Source organism: Balaenoptera borealis (genome assembly GCF_965194805.1).
Source record: "Balaenoptera borealis genome assembly, chromosome: 6".
In the NCBI taxonomy this organism is placed as follows: domain Eukaryota; kingdom Metazoa; phylum Chordata; class Mammalia; order Artiodactyla; family Balaenopteridae; genus Balaenoptera; species Balaenoptera borealis.
Genome location: NC_138863.1, coordinates 59267778 through 59292959, shown reverse-complemented (window position 1 = coordinate 59292959; position 25182 = coordinate 59267778). Strand labels below are relative to the sequence as shown.

The window sequence follows — 25182 nt, the reverse complement described above, 5'->3', positions numbered from 1 at the left end:
TTGGGATGAATGACCCTAATTCTCACCAGCCCATTTCCTTAAGGCATTAGCAGTGATTGAATCTCTGCCCATCCCAATGAGCCTCACACAGACGATTTTAATGCACAGCAGCACCCATAATAGAGAGAACTATGTTGTGAAACTTCAAATTTACCTTTAATTCCATCTTTGACAGAGCAAATTGCAGCCATGGGTTGTACTTTGCTATGGTCACTTAACACTAGTTGGAAATTCAGGCACCCTTCAGTGTGTAAAAGTTTCCCTCTCCCATTAGCCCCATATCAAATAGAGGCATCTCCATTTCTATCTTGATGGCTTTCAGTCCACACAAAGGGTTCATCTTGACAAGGAGGTGGTATAGGAAGGACAGCCAGAAGCCAGTGTCCCTGAGGAATTGGGGACGTAATAGGAGAGACAATGAGACAGCCAAGTGTCCTCTTACTGTACCTACATTCACTGGGCACTTGTTAAGTGCTGCTGAATGAGGAAGGAGTTTCATGAAACACAAAAACACTACAAGTAATATTCACTCATTCTTAAGTGACCAAGCATCATTTATCTGCTATAAAGTTTCAGAGAAGACAAAGATAACAGCAACATCACCATTGACTACTATCTCTCTTTATTCTCACAACAAACCCATGAGGTACTATGATTCCCATTTTATAGATGAGGTAATAGGAGGCTTAGAAAGGTTGAGTAACTTGCCTAATAGTCAATAGATATTGGGTGGCAGACAAAAAATTCCAATCCAGATTTATCTGATTCCCAAGCCCTTTCCCTTTACCATTATACTCAGCTGCCTACCATTGTCCAGAGGGGTGAATCAGGAAACCTTTAGGAAGGTGAGGCTTGAATTGGCGCTTGAGAGCAGTGTATGGTTTGGATTGCCTTGGATTAAGGAAGAAGGGAAGACGGCATAATCCAAATCCAAATCGCTGAGTTTGTATCCCCAGGACACAAAACACTGCTTTATATATGGTATATGCTCAATATCTATTTAAAGAATGAATGAATGAGAAACAGTACAAATAAAGACAAGGAGATGGGCCCAAGGATGGAGAGCAAGGGCTGGGAAAGGGAAAATGAGAAAGTGGAAGGGGAAAGAAGAGCAAAGAGACCAGACTGGAGCACAGTATTCACTGTGGCAAGGAGCTGAGGTCGTCTAAGCCAGGTGGAACTATATGATGGGAGAAAACTGTAGTGTGAGGAGTTTGGATTTAGTCCTATGCATGTCGTAAAATTAATTCCTAAAGAGGGACCCGATAAGGTGAAAGCCATGATTTAGAAGGATTCATCTGGCTCCAGTGAGCAGGAGGGGCTGGAGGTGGAGGGACCAGAGACAGTGAGACCAGCAGACGATGAACACTGGGGCACTCACTAAGGAGGACCTGGGGGCTCTGATTGGTGAGCTAGGGTAAGAGGCCAGCACAGACTTGTGTCTTAGTTAGACAAGAGACGGAGGTGTTTACAGCAAGCAGAGGACAGCAGGGAAACACACAATCTCGCTTCATCTCCAGGGCACTCGGATATGGAGATACTTTGAAAATATTCAGCTAAGCCTCACTGTACAAACAATTACCTTTAAAAATCTTTGGATACCAGGTCAAAGGAATTGGCTACTGGTCTAAGCAAATGGTTACATGTACTTTTAATGATCTTCATTGACTTGAGTTTTTAAGTCCTCAAATTGAAGCAGTTCTTTGGTTTAAATTAGGTGGATCCTCTTGCTAATAAGAGTTATGAACCATAGGTGGCCACTTCTACAGAAAATTCCCCAGCCAGATGGCCAGCTTGTTGAGAACAAGGATGGGGCCTTCTCCTTTCGGGAGAACCTCACAGTGGATTCAGCACTGGGTACATAGAAATGAACACTTCACAAATACATACTGTCTTGACTTTCTAGTCACTGAGAGAGATTTGTCCTTATGGCCTATACAGACTTGGCACTCAGCTGCTTCTGGTAAATGCTCAAAGAGCAACTGGGGCATCAAACACTTGTGTCCAACATCAGTTCTCTGACTACACCTTGATCACATGCACCCACAGGGGTTGTGCCTTTAAGAAATGCACCTTAGGGTTCTTGGATATTAGTAGTATTCTCTGAACAGAAGGCGTTTTGAAAGTGCAGATACATAGATGTCCATCAATCATTCAACAAACATTTGCTGTGTGCCTGCTATATATATATATATATATATATATATATATATGTGTGTATATATATATATACATATATACACACACACACACACACACATATGCCAGGCACTGTTTATGGCACTAAAAATATATCAGTAAACAACATGGGTAATCCTGCCTTCATGAAGGTTACCTTCTAGTAGAAGGAGAAAAATGATAAGCAATAAATATAATAAAAAAGTGAATTAGTAGATTGGAAAGTGATAAGTACCATGGAGAAAAGAAAGAGTATCATGGTTGTGGGTGGTATCATAATTTTAAATAAGGTGGTCAAAATCAGCTTCATTGAGATGGTGATATTGATAAGCGACCTGAAAGTGATAATTGTCCGTGTTGTCTGTTAGTTATAATACTTAAATTTGAAGTCTTTCTTCAAACTTAAGGTAAAAATAAAACATTAACTTATATCTGGTATAAGGAGAATTGGGGACTGGCCTTCTTATTATGAAACTAATCAGACACATATTTTATACACTTGTATTTTAACAACAAAAGCAATTAGAAAGCTTAATCTTCCAAGGGAAACTGTGTTAAAATACCATCTCCAAAATCTTTCTGTGTAACAAAACTCCCCTCGTTAAAACATGGGCCCCGACTGTCAGTGCCGCTCTCTCTCAGGTACCGGTCTTCCTCTGAAGACTACAATAACAACTGCTCTCTTACCAAGATTAAAAACAGAAACCAAATTTTTATAGGGAATAGTTAGTAGCCAACAGCAAGTTTTAGCATTAATGCAGCGGCATATCAACAAATTACAAAAATTCCCTTTGCTAGAGAAACGATCAGCTGTCTTACCGATCACCCAGCAAGCAGCCTTTATTTCCCACTTGGTACTATATTTATGGCTTTTATGGGGGAAAAAAGAGGTTGAGATTTATGGGTTGAATAAATTTGATATCTGTCTAACCAATGATAACAATTCACGTTTAAGTGCATATTGTTAAATTTGTAATCTCTCTTCCAGATTCTAAGCTATTGTAATATGCTTCTTTTGAAGACTTTCAGATTTCAAATGGCTCCCAAATCTAGAAAATTATCTTACTGGTCAGCTAGCCAAGGCGTTGACCTTGAATGAAACCAGTTTAGAGAGAGCTCCCCTGGGGTACTTTCAAGAATTCTGAAACATAATGTGTGCCTGAGAAATTAGCAAATTCACAACATGTGTTTCTGTTACATGATTATAACTGGGTTTCTGAGTGGTGTTCACGGCTACTAAGTGGTTCTGCTCAAAGATTCACCCCCAGTACCTCCACATGTCTGCCTCCTGCCCGCATTCCTCTGCTGGTGTATAAATCTTCACTCTGACCTTGCTCAACGCAGCTCAGGTCTTCCCTGATTCTGTGCTGCCAAGACCAGAGTGCATGGCTGAAACATTTTTGAATACTCATGTGAAAGGAACTCAACTTCTGCTTTTGGGTCATTTAGTAACAGTTGCTCTATTTCCTTTTCTTCTATTAAGCAATTCTATTTGCACAGGAAAATATAACCAGCAAGTGACTTTTTTTTTTACCAAGTAATAAAAACAATGATAATAAACTAAACTATGCCAGACATTTACATAACATACTCCATGCTCACTGGTCACATCTGGCAATGTGTTGTGAGCCCTTTCAGAGGAGAAATAACAAAGAACTTAAAAGAACTTTACAGAGAAAAGAAAGCATGGTTTAATTGCGATTTGACCTGATGAGAAACACTTCCTGCTTCAAGCAAAAAAACTTCAGACTATTAGGCACATTATCAGACTGATGTTTGAATACCCCTGTTTATTTTCTCCATCTTTTGCCAGATGCTCAATTCCAAGACTTGGTCTAGAACCAATAAATACTTCCCGTTAAAGCACAGGCAGGAAATAGATTCTTCCACAGGAGGGCTCAACAGGAAAGCTCAAGCACTATCTCCTTGACCTATCCATTCTTGAGGTTCCATTCATGACTTTCTACATGCATTGAGCAACCCTGTATCTCACTATAACCTCAACCATCCCCCTATTGTGTAGATGAATTGACTGTGACAAGATGAAGTGATCTGCCCAAGGTCCAAGCGCAGGTGTCAGCACCAGAACTAGAACTCGGGTCTCCAGACTGCAGAGGTGCTCTACTGCCCAAGGTTACACAAGTAATTAACGAAAAGTACAATTATTCCCTGCTTTCCAGCTTCTAGCAACACCCAACTCCCCTACCCTCTAATACCTCCCTCAACACACCTAGCCTGTGACTCACACACAATGGGAATATCTTACTGCTATAACATGCACTTGTATACACTCTCTATTCTATGTCATTTGGTTGAGTGCTGCCTGTCTTAGATGCAGCGCTGATATTCAAAATATTTTACAACTGGTATGGCCTAGGCATTGACCAGTCAGAAGGGATGCTGGCTTACTGCTGGATCAAGGACCTGGAGGCTACCCTCCCCCTGCAATAGGCCCCTGTAGCTGCAGGTGTGGGGGGAGATTAGAGGGACTCCAGGAAAGACTTGCTTAGGGGCAGCTTCTGAAGGGAAACTTGTAAAGGATCCCGTCTTCTGTAATTTGTGCACCATGTGCACAATGTTTCCGATTTATTATTCATTCAACAAATATTAAGCAACTACAATGTGAGGAACCTTATGAGAAAAGCAAAGGCAGTCAGACATGCCCTCATGTCCTACCTTATTTCCTGGTAGAATAGATAAGAAATGTATCTCAGTAGCTACAGTAGAAACCAGAACTTTGTCTATGTTTTAGGATAGGTCCAGGAAAATGGGTATGGCTGTTGACAAAAAAAGAAGAGATCCTTTCTGGTTGTAGATCATAGAAGGCTTTCTGGAGGGCTCATTTCAGCTGTGGCTTTTAAAGGGTGGGGAGGAGTGATGATCATTTTTGTAATATATAGAAATATTAAATCACTATGTTGTGCACCAGGAACTAACACTGTAGGTCAATTATACTTCAAAAACAAACAAACAAACAAACAAACTCACAGAAAAAGAGATCAGATTTGTGGTTACCAGAGGCAGGGGGTAGAGTGAGGGAGAACTGGATGAAGGTGGTCAAAAGGTACAAACTTCCAGTTATAAGTACTAGGGATATAACGTACAACATGATAAATATAATTAACATATATGAAAGTTGGCAAGAGAGTAAATCCTGAGTTCTCATCACAAGGAAAAAAATTTTTGCTTTATTTTGTATCTATATGAGATGATGGATGGTCACTAAACTTATTGTGGTGATCATTTCATGATGTATGTAAGTCACATCATTGTGCTGTATACCTTAACCTTACACTGTATGTCAATTACATCTCAATAAAACTGGAAGGGAAAAGAAATGAATGAATGAATGAATGAATGGTGGGGAGGATTTGGCGAGGAGGAGCTAAAAGGGATGAACATTCCAGACTGCGGGAAGAAGATGAACAGCACACATTCCTGAGAAATGGTAGGGTAGAGAAAGGCGGCAGTGGCTGGACTGAAAGGTGCTGGAGGGCACTGGTGGTGCCTGTGTAGGCATCTGCTCCGAGTGGTGTGGCAGACCAGGTAAGGGGGCTCAGCAAGGACCACATGCTCGGATCAAGGCTCCCTGGGGTTCAGCGCCTGCTCCCTAAGGGCCCTCTCATTTCCAAACTGGCCAGGCGCTCCCTCCACACCCCCTCCCCGTTCTGACCATACTACAGAACAAATAGGCATTTGCCAAGTGGCCTAAGGGATTACATGCCCTTGCCTGGCTCCGAGGATTCAATGTTGCCCCTGGAATCGCTGCCCAGGAACAGGATGCATTCTCTCAGCCTGCTTGGAGGCAGCCCAGCGCTGCACCTGGCTCCAGTCCAATCCGGTGCGGGAGCCAGGAGCGAGTACGTGGCAATGGGCGGTGGGTGCTCCCTGGTTCCTAGCACTGACTCAGCTGAGGCTGGAGGTGGGAAAGGGGAGGGTTGGTCAAAGGCAGATTTAAAATAGGAGTAGGCAGACAACACGGGGAGAAGTCATTTGAGAAGAATGATGGATTTCTCAGAGTCTGCTGTAGACAAAATTGGAAGAGAGTTAAAAGTCGTTTTTACCGTCTCCTATAGAATATAAGCGACCCTCATAATTTTAGTTGAATGACAAGAACTAGCTACATGCTAATTGGAAAGAGCGTGGTGTCTGGAGTTCCCTAATCTGGTCCAAGTCCCTTCCTTGTCAGGAGAAGAGCACAATTCCTATTTACCTAGAAATGATGCATTGGCAGGGAGGGTTCATGGATTCATGATGAAGTCTAGGAAAAGGAAAGTTAGTGAACAATAATTTGTTCTTGCCTTCTCTATCATAAGGCAAGAAAGATGGAGCTCTGTTCTCCATGACTGGTAGAGTCTTAAACAAAAATATTTGTAGAGCAAATGCAGTTTAGGATAACCAGCTACCCTTGTCTGACTGACAACTGTGTTCCCTGAGAACAGCCAACTCCCTCTGTTCTTATTCTACACCCACCAATCTGCCTTCTCATCTGCAGTCTGGTTTTCTGAGTGGACTTGCTTTGGAGCATCCTGTATACATAACTAGCTCCCGTTTTCAAACAAAGCCTTTCTTCTATTGCATTATTTTTCATATTGGAGTCTTCAGTCATATTCTTAGAGGTCCAGGAATTCTTTAGAATAATTTTAAAATTTTGTGTTTTCATTTTAAAGATAATACAAAAATTTTAACACAAGCATCACCTGGATCGCCACCTTTTCATAGAGCAATGCCAATGTTCAGACTAGATTTGCATTTCTGACTGTTTTGATCAAGTGATCACATAAAGTCTCATGATGTAAGTACGAATACAATGTTTCTCAAAGTGGGATATATTCAAGAGTCTACAAGTTCTCAAGTTTGAGAAATATTTCCTATTTTAGATAATCTGACAAGCTGGTCTATACGTCAGTTTCTTATAAGTTTGGCTATATGAATTAATCCTTTCCAGCCTAATCACCCTGAGTGAAGGGGCCCGGGAGTTACTTGATGTGTAAAGCTGAGGATCAGATCCGTGGTATCTGTACCAGTATACTGCCAGTCAGTGAAGCAACCAGCCAGATGACCTCCTCCTGAAAACCTCTACTCTCTTCTATGTGATAGATGGATTGTAATTGGTTCATCAGACAAACCCATCTTAGATTTGAAACAGAAGACTCTCTGATCCTGGGTAAAACCCTTAATCTCTGCTCTCAATTTTGTAAAATACAGGTGATACTAGCACCACCACTACTACCAACAACAGGGATCTTGTGCTAATAATTTCACACTTTCTGCCGTGCCGGGTCTGACCGACCCTGCTCCTGACACAGTGCACTAAGGGGCTTACAATTTGCCAAGAGACCAATGAGATAGGGAGGCATGCGAAGGAATATTTTGGGAGTCATCCCTGAGGTCTGAAGACTAGCTCTGGTGGAACTGTGATAAGTGTCTTTAGGCAAATAGCACATCTCAGAGACATCTTAGAGTCTGGGTGGGAGTAGCAATAAGCCTATTTTGGAGGCAAGTAACAAAGTAACAGAGGACTCGTTGGCTCTTGTAACTGGAGTGCAGAGGTGGATCAGGCTTCAGGTTCAGCACTGCCCTCGGGACCATTTCTTTCTGCCACTCTGCCTTGCCACCCACAGTTTGACTCTCCTCATGGGCATAGGGTGCCTGCCACGTGCTTCCTCATTTGGAGATGTTCAGCATTCCAAGCAAGAACTGTAAGGTTCACCCTGATTAAGAGTCCTCCTTGACATCTGTCTTCTCCAACATTCACATCCAATCTGTCAGAAAATGGTTCTACCTTCAAATTTTATCCAACATCTAACACCTCTCACCATCTCTGCTGCTACTACCCTATTGCCAATCATCAACGTTTCATCTGCATTACTGGAGTCATCTCCTAACTGGTCCTCCCTGCTTCTGCTCCTGTCCCTCCTACCGCAGCCTGAACGATACTTTAAAAGATATAAGTCAGATCATGTCACTGCTCAGAATCTTCCAACTGATTCCCATCTCACTGGAGTAAAAGCTGATGACCTTGCAATGCCCTGTAAGGACATGATCTGACTCCCCTGTAACCTCTGACCTCAGCCTCTGCCACCTCCCTCCCTTTCATACTCTACTCCAGCCACACTGGCCTCCTGTTTCTGTTAACAGGCCAGGTGTGCTCAGCTTCTGACCGGGGACTTTATACTGGCTGTCCCCTCTGCTTGGGACAGTCTTCTTCTGGAGAACCACATGGCCCACCTAAGTCATGTTGTCAGTGAGGCCTACCCAGGACACCCCTTTGAAAACTGTAATGCCCGCAGACTCTCTGCATTCACAATCCTTCTACACTGCTTGTATTTGTCTATAGCACTGCTCACCTAGTGTATTTATTGATTTGTTGACTGTTAACTCCCAGCTTGAATGTAAGGGATTTGTGTCTATTTGTATTATTGATGTACCTACAGACCCTAGAACAGTATTTAGTTCATAGCAGATGCTCAAAAATTTGTTGAATTAATGAATGAACAAATTGGACTGGCTTGGATACCCACTGTTCTTCTGAACTCTTAGGTGGGGAATGCCTAAGTCCTTAAAGCTAAGAGTACAACCTACCAAGGTTGGACCAAGCTGGGTGTCTCCAGAACCTGGAATTTAGATTATGCTCTAAGAAAGAATCTAGCACAAATCAACAGATAATCAGTGAGGTTAACAGCACCTATGATGCTTATTTAACATGATTATCCTTGGGTCCCACCATAAACTTACAAATCAAAATTTCGAGAGGCAGGGGTCACAAATCTGCTTTTTATTGGTGTGTTCATTTGTCTCTTTTAATCAGCAGCCTGCAGCTGATTCTTCCATTAACTAAAACAGAATAGTCTGGATAGCACGTGTAAATGCTTGGCAGGAGCAACCCAGGTGTACTGTAAGACATAACTGGAGTATGGCAAAGAAAATTGAGATATGATACATGGCACTGCCCTATCAGAAAAAAGAACACATAAACAGAAGAAGGAAGATGTAATATCATGTCATCTGCAAATAGTGACATTTTTATTTCTTCCTTTCCAATTTGGGTTTTGTTTTGTTTTGTTTTGTTTGCCTAATTGTTTGGCTAGGACTTCCAGTACTATGTTGACTAAAAAGTGGCAAGAGTGGACACACTTGTCTTGTTCCTGATCTTAGAGGAGAAGCTTTCAGCTTTTCACCTTTAAGTATGATGTTAGCTGTGGGCCTGTCATATATGGCCTTTACTATGTTGAGGTACATTCCCTCTATACCCACTTTGTTGAGAGTTTTTATCATAAACGGATGTTGAAATTTGTCAAATGCTTTCCTTCAATGGGATGATCATATGATATCTATCCTTCATTGTGTTAATGTGGTGTATCACATTGACTGATTTGTGGATCCCTGGAATAAATCCCCCTTTATCATGGCGTATGATTCTTTTAATGTATTATTGAATTCAGTTTGCTAATATTTTGTTGAGGATTTTTGCATCTATGTTCATCAAGTATATTGGCCGGTAATTTTCCTTTCTTGTGGCACCCTTAATCCTGGTTTTGGTATCAGGGTAATGCTGGCCTCGTAAAATGAGCTTGGAAGAGTTCCTCCTCTTCTATTTTTGAAAGAATTTGAGAAGGATTGGTATTAATTCTTTGAATGCTTGGTAGAATTCACCAATGAAGCTGTCTGGTCTTGGACTTTTGTTTGTTGGGAGAATTTTGATTACTCCTTACCAGTAATTGGTCTGTTCAGACTTTTTATTTCATCAAGGTTCAGTCTTAGTAGGTTGTATGTTTCTGGGAATTTACCCATTTCTTTTAGGCTGTCCAATTTGTTAGTGTATAATTGTTCATAGTAGTCTCTTATGATCCTTTGCATTTCTGTGGCACCAGTTTAACATCTCCTCTTTCATTTATGATTTTATTTATTGGAGTCCTCTCTCTTTTTTTCTTGGTGAGTCTAGCTAAAGGTTTGTCAACGTTGTTTATCTTTTCAAAGAACCAGGTCTTAGTTTCATTGATCTTTTCTACTTTTTTCTTTTTCTTTTTTTTTTTTTTTTTTTTTCAGTCTCTATTTATTTTCACTCTAATCTTATTTTCTTCCTACTACTAGCTTTGGGCTTCATTTGTTCTTTTTATTCTAGTTCCTTGAGGTGTAAAATTAGGTTGTTTATTTGAGACTTTTATTGTTTCTTGAGGTAGGCATTTATTGCTATGAACTTCCTTCTTAGAACTATTTTTGCTGCATCCTATAAATTTTGATATGTTACATTCCTAATTTTCATCTGTCTCAGGGATTTTAAAATTTTTCTTTAGATTTCTTCTTTGATCCATTTGTTGTTCAGTAGCATGTTGCTTAATCTCCACATATTTGTGAATTATCCAGTTTTCTTCATAAAATCAATTTCTAGTTTTATACCATTGTGGTCAGAAAAGATGCTTGATATGATTTCAATCCTCTTAAATTTATTGACTTATTCCGTGACCTAACATATTATCTATCTTGAAAAATAGATAGAGAAGAATGTACATGCACATGAGAAGAATATATTCTGTTGCTTTTGGATGGAATGTTCTGTAAATATCTGTTAAGTTCATTTGGTCTAACATGTCATTTAAGACCAATGTTGCCTTATTGATTTTTTGTCTGGATGATCTATCCATTGATTTAAGTGGGTTATTAAAGTCCCCTACTATTATTGTATTGCTATCTATTTCTCCTTTTAGATTTGTTAGCATTTGCTATATATATTTAGGTTCTCCTATGCTGGTGTATAAATATTTACAAGTGTTATAAATTCTTGTTGGATTTACTCCTTTATCATTATGTAATGCCCTTCTTTGTCTTTTAGTCTTTGTTTTAAAGTCTATTTTGTCTGGTATAAGTATAGCAACTCCAGCTTTCTTTTGGTTTCCATTTGCACGGACTATTCCATCCCTTCACTTTCAGTCTGTGTGTCCTTACATCTAAAGTGAGTCTTTTGTAGACAGCATATAGGTCAGTCTTTTTTTTTATCCATTCAGCCACTCTATGTCTTTTGATTGGAGAATATAGTCCAGTTATATAGATATTTAAAGTAATTACTGATAGGTATGTGCTTATTGCCATTTTGTTAATTGTTTTCTGGCTGTTTTTGTAGTCCCTGTCTGTTCCTTTCTTCTCTTGCTCTCTTCCTTTGTCGTTTGATGACTTGCTTTAGTGGTGTGCTTATATTCCGTTCTCTTTCTCTTTTCTGTATTTACTATAGGTTTTTGCTTTGTGGTTACCATGAGGCTTACATATAACATCTTACATCTATAACAGTATATTTTACGTTGATAACAACTTAAGTTTTCTGTCATCCCTATTTATAAGAATGCCAGTTATAGTGGATTATGGGCCACCCTACTCTTAATCTTAATCAATTACATCTGCAATGAATGACTCTATTTCCAAATAAGATCACATTCCAAGGTACAAGGAGCTAGAACTTCAACATATGGATTTGGAGGGGACACAATTCAACCCATAAGACCATCCACTTCTCTCATGTGATTCTGAGATCACCAAACAACTTTCTGGTTACTAGCATCGTTCCCCAGGTACACAGGATTTAGCAGTGAGGGTCCTGGAGAACAAACAGGAGTCTCCTGATCACTGGAGATGAATTTCCCCATTGTGAACTGGCATTCTGTTCAAGAGACTTCCGTGAGTCTGGCTAGCATGAATCAGTCCCTGAGAACCTCGTCACTCTAGTTGCACTGACAATGTGAGTTTTGGGGACTACACAACTGTGATTATCTCATTAGGCCTGTTTGCAGAACTGGTTGGCTTCTCTCTCTGATATTATTGTGTTCTCTCTATATCTACAAGAGGGAGTTCCATCTCAGGGTTTAGAAAAAGAGCTCTTGAAGCCAGGAGATACGCCTAGTGCATATCCCTTACAAGCCCTATTTCCAAGCAATCTCCACACCAAACCTAAGGTTCCAGGCCTAACATCCTCAAAAACGAAGAACATCACACTGTGTGCCCTCATTTAAAAGGGGATAGAGGTACCTGAGTTGCAGGCAGGTATTCCCAGATATTTTGCCAAAGATGGTCCATCCTTCCCTGGCCACATCTTCTGTGAACAACAGGCATTTTGAAAAGGGGTACACTTCTGAGAGCTAGTCCTGCAGATCAGGGTAAATACATTTATCAACCCAGGAAAATACCCACCTGCCTTTACTATGCTCTCTGGCAGGATAGCCCCCAATACCTTTTTTATCTGGGAAGCTCCACCAAGAAGGAAGGCCTTGACTTCAACTTAAATATTCTTCCTTGCCATATCCTTTTCTGGTACCATCAAATATCTTTCAAGTGCTGTGTCCCTGGAAAGAATACAGGACTTAAATGGAGGTTCTTAGAAGCCCAGATATTGTCACAAACTAGGAAAACTGTTTTCTTATATTAGCTTAGACATTTTATCAATTAACTTCCTTGTTCTATCCGTAGAAAAGGATATAATAAAAATGGCCTTTAAATGGCTCAGTTATGGTTGGTTAACTATATAACATGAACTCTGCGGGCCATTAGCACTAACTCTAAGCTTGAGAGTTTTAGATCCAGGCCAGGTTTCTTTAAAACTCAAGCCACACATCCAAAACTTGAGTGCAAGGAGATTTCCAAACCCTGGTGGTTGACCCAGAAATTTAATCCAACAAAATTTTAATATAGTAGAAGCCCTCTTAACGAAACACTGCTTAACTAACTAACTGGATTAACGTTCACTCTCTATCCCTCTCTAACCCCCACTGATGCCAGGTGCACTGAATGCTAGGTGACTACTCTTTAAAACAGTATTTTTCAAACTGTAGGTCTTCATATCAATTTACTGGGTTGAAATAAATTCACTGGGTCATGACTAACATTTTTTAAATGAAACATTACAGAACAGTTGAATTGCACCCTTAGAATCAGTTATTTATTCTAAAATGTGTTGATGTCTATTACATAAAATAATGAAATGAGTGCAAAAGAAAAAAACTCAAAACAAATAAACGACATGAAAAATGATATAAAAATGAAGTTGAATGATTTCTGAAAAGACTCTATAAAGGCAGGTCACTAAAAAATAAATAATAAAAATTGATGTCAAATTAGTGTGAGCTAGAAAACGGTAAAAGATGAAGAAAAAAATTGTAAAGCCTAAAAAACTCCCCACTTATAATTGTTTTACAAGTGTCTTTATGTTCTGTCTCCACTACAGAAAAACAGAGGCTGGAAATCCTAAACGCAATGAATCAACAGTGGGACTAGGGCTTCCCTGGTGGCGCAATGGTTAAGAATCTGCCTGCCAATTCAGGGGACATGGGTTCAAGCCCTGACCACGGAAGATCCCACATGCTGCAGAGCAACTAAGCCCATGGGCCACAATTACTGAGCCTGCACTCTAGAGCCCGTGAGCCACAACTACTGAGCCTGCGCTCTAGAGTCCATGAGCCACAACTACTCAGCCTGTGCTCCAGAGCCTGTAAGCCACAACTACTGAAGCCCGTGCACCTAGAGCCCATGTTCCGCAACAAGAGAAGCCACTGCAACGAAAAGCCCGCGCACCGCAATGAAGATTAGCCCCTGCTCACCGCAACTAGAGAAAGCCCACGCACAGCAGCAAGGACCCAACGCAGCCAAAAATAAATAAATAATTTTTTTTTTTTAAAAAGTGGGACTAACGCAAGAAAAAACTATGAGTAAGTTTAATCAGAGGACCCACAGTAAGCCCAACACCTCAAGACTGGGGAATGAATGTATACACTTTAAGTAAAAATAAAAAGTTTAAGGTTTAAGGTGTTTTCTAAGCCTCAATCATATCTAATAAAAGGACTTATATATTTTTAAATTTTGGCCAGTCCTTGGAATATGGTGGAATAGGACTTGACAATTATAAACTCACTGCCCCTATCAAGTAAGGAATCACAAAGCATACCCTTAATGTATCAGAGAATATAATAAGATAACATAATTAGGGCAAAGTATAGAAAAAATAATAGTTTCACATCAGGAAGGACTACCCACTTATAAGCTAAAGATTTGTAATCGGCCCAGATAACTAGTTTTCTATGAAACTTTTCCTGTCTCCTCCTTCTCACTGTGCTCTTGCCCCACTACAACTGGCTACTCCTTCGTGTCCCACTGGCTGTTGTAAGTTTGCCTACTCATGGACGTATCAAAGCTCCTGTGATAATTCTCTATAACATCATTATTTATATATGCATGTCCATCAATGAGACCCTAACCTCCTGGAAGATAAGGACAAGGTCTTGATTGGTATTCCCAGCATCAGCACAGGGTGTGGCATTTGGTAGGTGCTTAGTAAATTTTTGTGGAATGAAAGAATAACTGTGCAAATAAATCAAGCTGTTGTCCTCATTTTCAATAAAAGCAGAAGGTAACTCTGAAGTAAATCGCAAGTTTGAAATTTAAAAAAAAAGTGTTTTCCAACAACATTTGCTCACTCACTTCATGTCTCTGGGTCACATTTTGGTAGTTCTCGCAATATTTCAAAGTTTTCCATTTTTATTATATTTGTCATGGTGATCTGTGATCAGTGATTTTTGATGTTACTACTGCAAAAGACTATGACTCACTGAAGGCTCAGATGATGGTTAGCATTTTTTACCAATAAAGCATTTTTAATTAAAAAAAAAAAAAAAGTGTTACAGTAATACAAGCAGAACGGCACCGGTGCATCTCTAAGCCAAAAAAGAAAATCACTGGAAAGGTAAAAATTCACTAGCTGCTACAGCTTGGTTGAAATAACCATTAAGACCATTTTGCCTTGACTCTGGATTTTATACGAACCCTTCTGTGATTTTCATTCCCTGCCTTGGATCTTGATCCTTCAAAGGAAGTGCCTAAATAGGCAAGACAAGTATTCTGGTCACTGAAAAGGAGATGTCTTTATACTTCAAACTAATAAGTTGATTTTCTAGCACGAATCAGAAAAGATTCACTGGTCTGAAAAAGAAGAAAAGAAAACTATTGCTTTATTCTCAGGATTTTTTTTCCTTCCATCTCTAAGTATCCAAAATATGATCATTTGTATAACCTAAATTATATAAAGTACTTTTCCTAAGTAACACAGTAATACATACTCTGAAAAGTATGGAAAGGACTAAAAAGTATAAAGCAGGAGAAAAAAAAACACTCATAATTCTACTCCAGCAGAGCATCAACTCTATACTTTGTCATGTTCACTTCCAATTGTCTTTTTTACAGTTTTCTTTATATAATTGAAATTACTATAATGATACCTTTTTATGGTCCTAACAAGATAACTTTATCTATTAAGTTTTTTCTATTCACCTTGCCCCATGAAGAGTTTTCCTTTTTCATAACTTCAAATTTTCTAGAAAAATCTCTCTCTAGGTATCAGATAAATTTTATTAATTATTCAATCCACATTTATTGAACACAAGCTATGTGAAATGTATCAAATTGGTGTCAGAGTATACATAGAAATGACAGTATGTTTAAAGAACTTAAAAAGCAGGTTGAGGAAACAATCCACCTATATGTACACAAAGAAAACATGTCAAGCAACCGCCTGCTTAATGGATCAGGTGGCAAAATAATGGGGTGCATAAGAGGGGATACCCAGGGTAGCTTAGGAGAAAGGGGGCTCATGGCTCTGACAGATAAGACTAGATAAACTCTACATGAATCCTTTCATTGTATCCTCCAGTCAACCTTGTAAGGTGAGTATTATTATTATCTCCATTTCACAGTGGTGGAAACTGCAGTGTAGGGAGATTAAGTAATTTGCCTCAAAGCATAGAGCTAGTTAGTAGGTGGAGCTGAGATTCAATCAAAGTCTTTCTCCAGAGCTGGACTCAGCACTGCCTTCTATGAGGTGTCCAAAACCCCAGGTGAGTCAAAGAATAAGGGGAGACATCCAATCAAGTGTTAGCAGAAACGAAAAGTATGAGCTTGTTACCTGGGGTTGGGAAGAGAGAGTAATAGGCAAGAAAGGAAAACAAATGCAATAAACATGACTATTCAATGATAGGCTTCCCAGGAGATCACCACGGGCAGGACAGGAAGGAAGGCAAGGTGTCTGGACCATTCTTCAAAGATGCTTAGCACTTCGGCCCTACTGGAAGACAGGGCTTCCCAGGGGACCTCCTGGCTTTTTGATTTCGGACACAATGCCTCGCTTTCACCCCACCACTCGGTATAAGTTTGGGGAGAGGGGTTCCTGGAACAAAGACATTCTTCTTCATGGATGCACACTCCGGCTCACATACCTCGGTACATACTCGCATTCACACACCTTAACCTGGAAGTTTCCCCCGCACTTCTTCTGCCAGTTTCCCACTTGAGGACCACAGAAATGCAGACCTCACTCTCAGATATGGGAGCCCCTTGCAGAGGTTGGTTGGGGAATCGGAGGAGTCACACTGAACCCCGGGCCATCAGGCTCCCGCCATTCAGACTTGAGCACCAGAAGCTAGGTGCGCTCTTGCCCAGTGCCTTCTACAGAAAGCACGGCGCGGCCACACTCCAGCCTCACACGCGCGTTCGGGCACTAGTGCAGCTAAACCGGCCTCAAGGGCTGCGGGGCCTCCGCCAGCCGCCCCTCCTTCCGCGGCTTCAACGCTGACTTCCGCTCCCTTCCCCGGGCCGCGACGCCCCAGCTGTCCCCCAGGCCGCCCGGGGACGTGCGGGAAACAGGAGTTGGCGCTCCCCTCGACGTACGCAAGCGATCACCAGCCTCCTCGTACGACTTCCGCGGGCCCGGCCAGAATTCCGGGGGCGCAGGCGGGAGGGCGCGGCCAGGAACCCCCGCCCCGAGCCCCGAGCCCCGCCCCCCCGTGGCTCGCGTTCCCTCCCCCCACCTCCGCTCCGCCTCCACCTCTCCCCTCCCCTTCCGGCTCTCCCTCTTTCCCAGCCTCCACTCTCTTCCCACTCTTACTCCCTCCCTCTCCCTTCTTACCCTCCCCTCCCTCTCTCTTTGCCATGTCCCCTCCCCCTCCTTCTCTTCCCTCTTTCCTTCTTCCCTCCCCCGCGCCCCGCAGGGAAGGGGGCACCCGGCGGAGGTGAAGACGACTTCCCTCCCCAGGGAGCTGGAAGCCGTGACACTTGAGGCCCTGGCCGCGCTGGCCGCCTGTGTCTCGGCGCTTCTGGACCCGGAATCGGCAAACACTGAGCCAGTGACACCCGCCAAATGGGTTAAAGGCGAGCAAAGGGGTTTCGAGGAGGCTCTTTTCGGTAAATCAAGTTTTCACACGAATGGCTCCTCCCTTAGGGTCAGGGAAGTAAGAGGCAACATTGCAACTCCTTAGAGAAAATGTTTGGACGCTCTCGGCCCTGAGGCGTGGTGGAGAGTGGGAAAGATTTTAGGTGAAGGAGCAAAAGGCCCAGGTCAGGCCCAGCTCGCCTCTGTCCTGGGCCTCGTCAAGGGGATTTGAGCCCCTTGACATCCTTGCAGGTGCCCTCCAGGCCCTCAAGGTGCGAGAACCATCGTCAGTGCCTTCCCCTGGTGATCCTCAAGGCTTCACTAGAAAACAGTATTTCAGATTTGGGGAGGGAATTACAACCCCAAATCCTAGGAATTTAGAGCCAACAGTCTGATTCGACCAAAAAACAATGTGATGTGCTCCAGGGGAAAAAAAAAAATTAGAAATACAGGAAGTTCGCCAGATCTGAAGTAAAAAGATTGACTTAAGCCCTGGCATTGCCTCAGGCTAGTTTTAGGCCTTGAATGAGTCACTGAAGCTTTTTGAGACCATTTCTTCATCTATAAAATGGAATAATCCCTATCCTCAGGGTTGTTGCGAGGAGAAACTGAGGTAATGCGTGTGATAATGTAAACTATAAAATTCCATACAAATGTAAGCTATTATATATTCTGAGATGTATGGCCTAATCTAAGGAGAAAAGAAAACAGGATAGCTTAACCCCAACTTCCAGCAAGACCACAGTGAAAGCCATATTTCCCAACACTGTTTTAGCAATACCCTGGAGGAGACTCCAGGGACCTGTGGGACTGTCACAAAATTCTTACAAAATTGTCTTGAACTGGGATACTTGTCTTTCACCATCATTTTTTTAAAAGCTTACCATCTGAGAAGAGGGAATGTTATGAATCAAAGACTGGGTGTCAAGATAGTGAAAATATAGTTGAGGATTAGGAAACATTCAGTTAAGCCAAATAAACCCTGTTGTTTCTTTGTTGTTTTACTACAGAATTCCTCAGAGCCTTTGGTATATTATGCTCCAGAAAAAAAAAAAAAAAAAAACACTATTACTAATAGTTGTGCTAATGTTGATGGGATCCAAGTGTTTGCAGCTTGGCATCTTTGCCAGCCTTAAGCCTGTAACCAGAAAGTCCCCCATCTTCCTGACAGTGGGCGATAACCAAAGCAGCGAGCAGCACAGTGCAGAATCACGGGAACAGACTCTAGGGGCCACCACCTCGTATAGTGAGCCCCTACCACAGTGCCCCTGAGACGGCTTTATAGGCCCGACGTGTCTGCCTCCACCCTGCAGACCCCTGACGCATTCAACAACCTTCACCCTCACTCTTCTCAGTCACCTCGCCTTTCACCCTCTTGGACCTCAGGAACCCTAATGTTTGTCAGTGGTGAACGGACATGTGACCCTTCATGTTAGAAGGGTTTGCTGCCAGTGTCTTCTTATTTAGAGAAAACTACCTCCATGAAGAGAGCCCGCTTTCTCCTCTAGGCCCTTGTCCATTCCGCTCCTGTTCCCAGCCAGGCCACGGTGGATTTTTCCTCATTGAGAGGGGAGACCCCACCTAGCCATTGGCTGAGGTCACTGACCTCATTGTCATGAGAGACCTGTGGCTCCGTAGATATTGTTGGTCAGGATGAGGCTAACTTGGGCATTATGTTTTACTAAAAGAAAAATATTAAATAAATGATAATCCATATGGTTTGTGGATAAAGCAAAATCATGAGGGTTGTTCACAAATGGCTGTAGTTGAGGGAACGTTCATCCAGTGAATAACTCGCCTGGCATCAAGGAGTGCCCCGAAGGTATGAGGGAGCCTGGGCATGGGAGTGGGGGACTGAGACGGGGGAGAGAAAGGGGAGGGAATCCTGTGTGTCCAGCCTGAGCCAGTGGGCCTTCCCTCACAGCATCACACCTCCACACTCTTCCTTGAGTGGAGCTTCAGCTGCACTTTAACACTAATAGTGAGAAAATCCTAACAGTTCTTGACAAGAAAACTCACTGGGGTTTTCAGCAAGAGGGCAGGAGTTTCATGACACTGTATCGCACAGACAGAGCAGGCATTACCTTTGGATATTTGACTTCATGTGCTCAGAGGAGAGGGCCACAACTGTCACTCTGCAGCAATAAATTGCCAAATTAATTATTTACTAATGTCCCCTAAAAACTATCACTCTATTTCACTGCAACCTATTTATCAATAAAGACCTTCCCCCCCCCAAAAAAAGTCATTTGATATTTTCTCCAAGAAAATACCTCCAAATTGTCAGCAGTCTCCCGTATGTCCTAATTATTGTGTCACTAACTGTGTTGTTCCATTTCTTTTTTCCACAAAATGGGTCCCTCAGCGTTGGCTGATCATAGTTATCATTTTTTAATGTTCAGCTCTGATGGATTCACAATGAGTTTCCCCAAAGCCGCTGGCCATTTGGGCCAAATGCCTCATCGCAAGATGAGTGTGAATTGAGTAATTCCGTCTCAGCCATTTGTGAACACCACAGAGGAGAAAATGTCAGCAGCACATGACTGTGATTGAAAGAGTTATGAATTCGAATTCAGCTATACTCCTTCTAAGGATTATAACTGCATGATGTTAACCACCTATTACCTTTACATTTCATAGTTTGTACATAGTTTTCTTGGCCTACCAACTATGGGTAAGATAACACCAAAGGAACCAGAAATTTACTCTATAATAATAATAATTACAGAAACAATAATAGCTAACAGTTAACAAGTACTTACTATAGGCTAGGCCCAGTTCTGAGTGCTTTGTGTGTATTAACTCATTGAATCCAACAAAAACTCTATGAGATGGTTATTGTTATCCCCATTTTACAGATGAGAAACTGAGGCGCAGAGAGTTTTATTAAGGTTACATAGCTGGGCATCTGCCATGAGTCCATGCCCTTAAAACCGATGGCCCCTACCAGAAGCAGCAGCATCTTCATTATCATAAAAAAATATTTATTGAATACTTACGAAGGGCAAGCGAACAGCTTCACATGCATTCTCTCGTTTAATTCTCACACAAACCCCATAAGGAAGTGCGATTATGCCCCATTTTATGGAAGAGAGCACCAAGGATTACATAGTTGTGTGCCCAACTACTATGTGCCAGGGCAGGGACAATGATTCTGTCAGACTCTTTACCATTGTGAGAGTTGCCTGTAAGGAAAGAATTCTGATCCTGGCAAAGCAGCAGGCCCTAAAGAAAGCCACTAGCGTATCAGCAGGGAAATTTAAAATGCCCTGGAACACCCTCTGGAAAAATGGCAGATTCTATGGCTGGAGTAGCTGGGGCTGAAAATACAAAGAGACCGTGGGGCACAGAAAGTAAAGTACCACTTAAAACAAAGCAAAACACAAAAAAGGATGAGGGCATGCCGAAAGGACGCAGGAGCAAATCTGAAAGAGCTCCTGATGTCCAAAAGTGGAACAATTTGAGCAACTAAATTAATAATAATAGTATTAGATTATAACTCAAAGAGAAAATAAAGATCCATGAGTCCATAGTGGTATAAATAAATGATTGAATTCATTAATAAATGAGTAGAAGAGACGAACTGTCCTTACAGAAGGATTCCAAATTATAAATGTGGAAGGAATGAGGGAAATCAGAAATTACCTTTAAAGCCCCATAGTAGTAATTGCTGTAGGCAGGATCCACTGAGGAATGTGAAAAGTAGTGGGTGAAACTTTAAGGAGAAACAGGATCTTTGTAGAGCCTCAACGCATCCACCCAAAGATATTAATTAATTACTGTGGTGTGTTTAACATATACCCACAAAGGTTTGATACTCCTTCCTCCAGAGAAGGAGCTTAATTTCTTTCCTCTTGAGTGTGGGCTGGATTTAGTGACATACTGGTAACAAGGTTATGGAAAAGAAAATTAGTAACTTTATCGTGGCAAAATCTGGCAGATACCACCTTAACCAAGTGACCAAGGTTCATATCGTCTGTAATATGTCATGCTCATATCATGAGCCCCCTGATACAATGTCATGAGAAAGGCACTCCCCCTTTGGGGTCTTCTTCCCAAATATTCATAACCCCAGTCTAGTCATGAGAAAACATCAAACCCAAGCCCAAACTGAAAGACATTCTACAAAACTGCTGACCAGTGCTCTTCAAGTGTCAAGGTTGTGAAAGACAAGGGAAGCCTGAGAAGCTGTCAGAGATTGGAGAAAACTAAGGAGACAGGACAAGTAAATCCTACGTGGTATCCTGGATTGGATTCTAGAACAGAAAAAGTCGGATATTAGCAGGAAAACTGGTGAAATCTGAACAAAGTCTAGTTAATAGTCCCCTGTCAATGCTAGTTTCTCAGTTTTGATAAGTGTATCATGATATGTAAGGTATTAACAGTAGGGGAAGTTGGATGAAGGGCTGAAGCGACCCCTATGTGATGGCTTCAGGGAGGGGAGTGCCCAGAGGTTGAGGAGTGGGTCGAGGCTGTCGATAATCCCTTGCACCTGTAGGTTGCTTTGTGACTGTTAGTGCTTCCAGATGTTCTCTCCTCAGACTGGAACAACTCACCCAGTTTCAGGATTTTCTCTATCAGCTTCTGAAAGCTTGGAGGAAGATGTGTGGAAACAGGTAGCCAGATTAGGGAGTACAGAGTGGGCATGGAGACAGCTTGGGTTGATGGCAAAAACTAAGAAAATCAGAATACAGTATGGACTTTAATTAATAATATATCATTACTGGTTCATTAATTGTAACAAATGTGCCATGCTAACAGAAGAGAGTAATAATAGGGGTAGTTGTTGGGGGGAGGTGAGGATAATATGGGAACTCTCTGTGCTATTTTCTCAATTTTTCTGGAAAATTTAAACTATTCTAAAAAAATAGAGCCTATTTAAAATGAAAACTTAAAAATCGCCCTGCCTGTGCTCCTAAGGTAAACAGAGCATGAAGATTCACCGAAGGGTCAGCAGAGCTGCCCTGGTTTGGCTCCAAGGACTTGTGACGGTGCCACAGGTGTGACGTGTGGTGTCCCATCACAGAGAGGATGGAACAAGTGGCAGAAAAACCACAGAGACGATAGATGGACGTGGAGGAGGGGACACAATTAGTCATAAGAAAACAGGAAAAGGAGGGCTGGTGGGAGAGTAAATGAAGGACACCCTGTGCTTCAGGCGATCTGTTTTACGTGGCTGCCCTGACCCATAATTCATCCCTCTTACCTGCTCCTCTTCCTCTTGCACCTGTTGCCTTTACTAGATACTCTGTTTGCCCCTTCAGATTCCCTCTCCACCCTTTTCCGCCCTGCTCTGTGCCCCAGGGGACTCCCCGCCTGTGGCCTCTCCGGGCCGGGTCACAGCCCCTCCCCACAGCTCTCACTGGGTTCTGGTGATCGCCTCTCCTCTCGGCCCGTCCAGCCTAGGTGTGGGTGTGCTTCCCCACAGTGGGTAATTCTGGGGTCCTGCACCATTCCTTGCTGGTTTCCTTGAAGTCAGCCCACATCTTGGTAAATCCTCCCTTTATAGAACTCTTCTCGTTACACAATTGAATGCATCATCTGTTTCCTGCTGAGACCACAACTGATATGTTTATTGTCTATTGTTTATCCTGCCCTTTAGAACAGAAACTCCACGAGGGCAGAGATTTTGTATGCTTCCTTCACTGCTGTGAAGAAAATATTTGTTGAGTGAATGAGTGAGTGTTCATTTTATCCTTACTGTAATTACTAAGCTGCATGTGGCTACGGAGCCCTTGAAATGCGGCTGGTGTGACTGAAAAACAATTTTAAATTTTATTTAATTCTAACAGCCACACATGGCTAGTGGCTACAGTGCTGGTCTAAGGAGACTTCCTGAGCTCAAGGCAATTCTCTAACTACTGAGGTCCACTCTGCCCCAATAGGGGTTGAACAAGAGTAACTCAAGGGCCTTGGCTGTTTCCTTTGCCCTGGGTAACTGCAGCGCTGGGCTTTCTGGCGTTCTCTCTAGGCTGGCAAACTTGGGAACGTAGGTCTTGCTTTTATACATTTACATTTTTATTTCCTTGCAAACTTTCTTTTCCTTGGATAATAGAGTTATAGTGTGCTCAACAAGCCCTTGCAAACTTGCAGCTTACAAAAGAGCTCTGGCCCCTAGCCAAGGGAGTCTCCAGCTGCTGACTGACCCTGCCTGGAAAGTCAACTTGGAAGAGATGCAAATGTCCTAATCCTCTTCCAAACCACTCTAAGTAGGTTTTATCCAGTGACCTGTAAAACCAAATTAGTAAAGGGACACTTTAATTCCAGCTCATTAGAGAGCTTCTAAAATCTTTGAGAAAGCCAACACAGCAAATTTCTGTGCTGGGGGGCTGAGAAACCCATCCCGTTTTCAAAAGCAAAATGTCCTTGCTTTACCATAGTTTCTCTTACATTATTCAGCATACAGAAAATAGTTTCTGAGGTTTTCACAAGATCCCCGGTGAAGGTGGGAAGCAGTTCTCCAAAAGGAGACAAATATGGTGGCCCAGCAAGGTCAAGTGATTTTCCCCGAGTTCTGCCAAGTTTGATCCCAATTCTGGTCTCCTTACTCTCGTACAGGGAACATTTGCACTGTTCTGATTATTACCCAGGAGCTGGCTTATTGCACAATATCAGGAAATAGTCCATATGAAATCCTGGCCCACAGAGCGTACATGTTCTGCTTTTTATTCTGCAGCTTTTTTATAAAGTGTGTTTTCCTTTCCCATAATGTCATCTGGAAGCAATTCCTCCCAACAGCTGGATTTGCTTTCACAATTGGTAAACATGTAAAATGGAAGGCAGGGGAAGATGCTGAGTGTCACTAGAGAGCCTTTTCCCCACCCGCTTGGCTCACGTTCTGAGGCTTATCTTGGGTCTCTGCACAAGCCTCATCAAAACCGAGAATGTCTTCAAACAAGCGACCCACCCTGCACTCCCTCCTTCAGAGAGTCAGCATGTTCTTTGGGGGAGAAATTTTCTGAATACTTCGCAGATAAAATGGATCAGATGCAGACCAGATTCCAGCTGCCAGGATCTCTGTGCTACATGTGGGGGCCGGCAGAGCAGCATCCCCCCAAAGTTCCCACCGTCCTGGTACAGTCAGAATGTCTGGGGTCCCCCGGGGAGCCTGTCTGAGAGCAGAGTGTTCCCAGCGCTGTGGTCACCAAAGCCAATAAAGGGGAGACAAGAGCCCAAAGAGTGCTAAGTGGGTCATCAAAGAAGATATGAATGTCCCCCAAATACGCTCGGCAGGAACATTTCCACGCAGACACAAGCAGAAAGGCAGGCCAGTGCTCTGGAATGGCCTAGGCCCGGGGCACAGCTGTCATCTGGGTGTTGGCTCACACTTCTCCACTCTGTTCACCAGCATGTCTAGCTCTGGTCCAAGAGGTCCAGAGGCACACTTAACGCTGAAATACCACACTAGAGGACAAAGCTCAGGCTCCAGGCACTTCCTGCTCTCGTGTAAGAAATGCTATTCTTTGGATCAAAGTTTCACATCTAGGGGAAATCAGCCTAGCATAAGGCTGAACTCTCATAGGGAGCACTAGAGTATGCCAGTGACAAGGCAGCAGTACGAAGATGTAGGAGAGGGCCTGTGTGACCCGGCCCAGCTGCATGGATGACCTCAACTCGGTGCTGGCCAGTGTTGGGGTGGGTGGGGGGCTTCCTTCCAAGCACCACTAACCCTCTAGGTAGCCAGGGCACCGAACCCCGTGAAGGAGCTTCCCTGTGTTGTGGGCCTTTGACTGCAAAGTTCTCCCGGCAGCGATGGGCGTCCCTTCCACTGAACACACAAAAGGAGAGTCAGGGGCAGTGCTCACCAGAGGACCCCGAGGAGGGCG

General features: G+C 42.6%; 1 protein-coding gene across 3 annotated transcripts in view; it reads right to left on the bottom strand.

Moving 5' to 3' along the window:
* Nucleotides 1-16934, bottom strand: part of SP3 (Sp3 transcription factor) — a 104306-nt gene extending 87372 nt beyond the window's left edge. Inside the window, exons 1-3 of one of the 3 annotated variants that reach the window (XM_082397705.1) lie at nucleotides 16425-16934; nucleotides 12398-12509; nucleotides 12196-12311 (exon numbers count right to left, since the gene is read on the bottom strand). In XM_082397705.1, coding sequence (XP_082253831.1) covers nucleotides 12196-12259 — 64 coding nt within the window. In that variant the 5' untranslated portion in view covers nucleotides 12260-12311; nucleotides 12398-12509; nucleotides 16425-16934. The remainder of the gene's footprint in view (nucleotides 1-12195; nucleotides 12312-12397; nucleotides 12510-16424) is intronic. The other 2 variants (XM_082397706.1, XM_082397707.1) reach the window with 2 other exon arrangements.
* Nucleotides 16935-25182: the final 8248 nt, after the last annotated feature.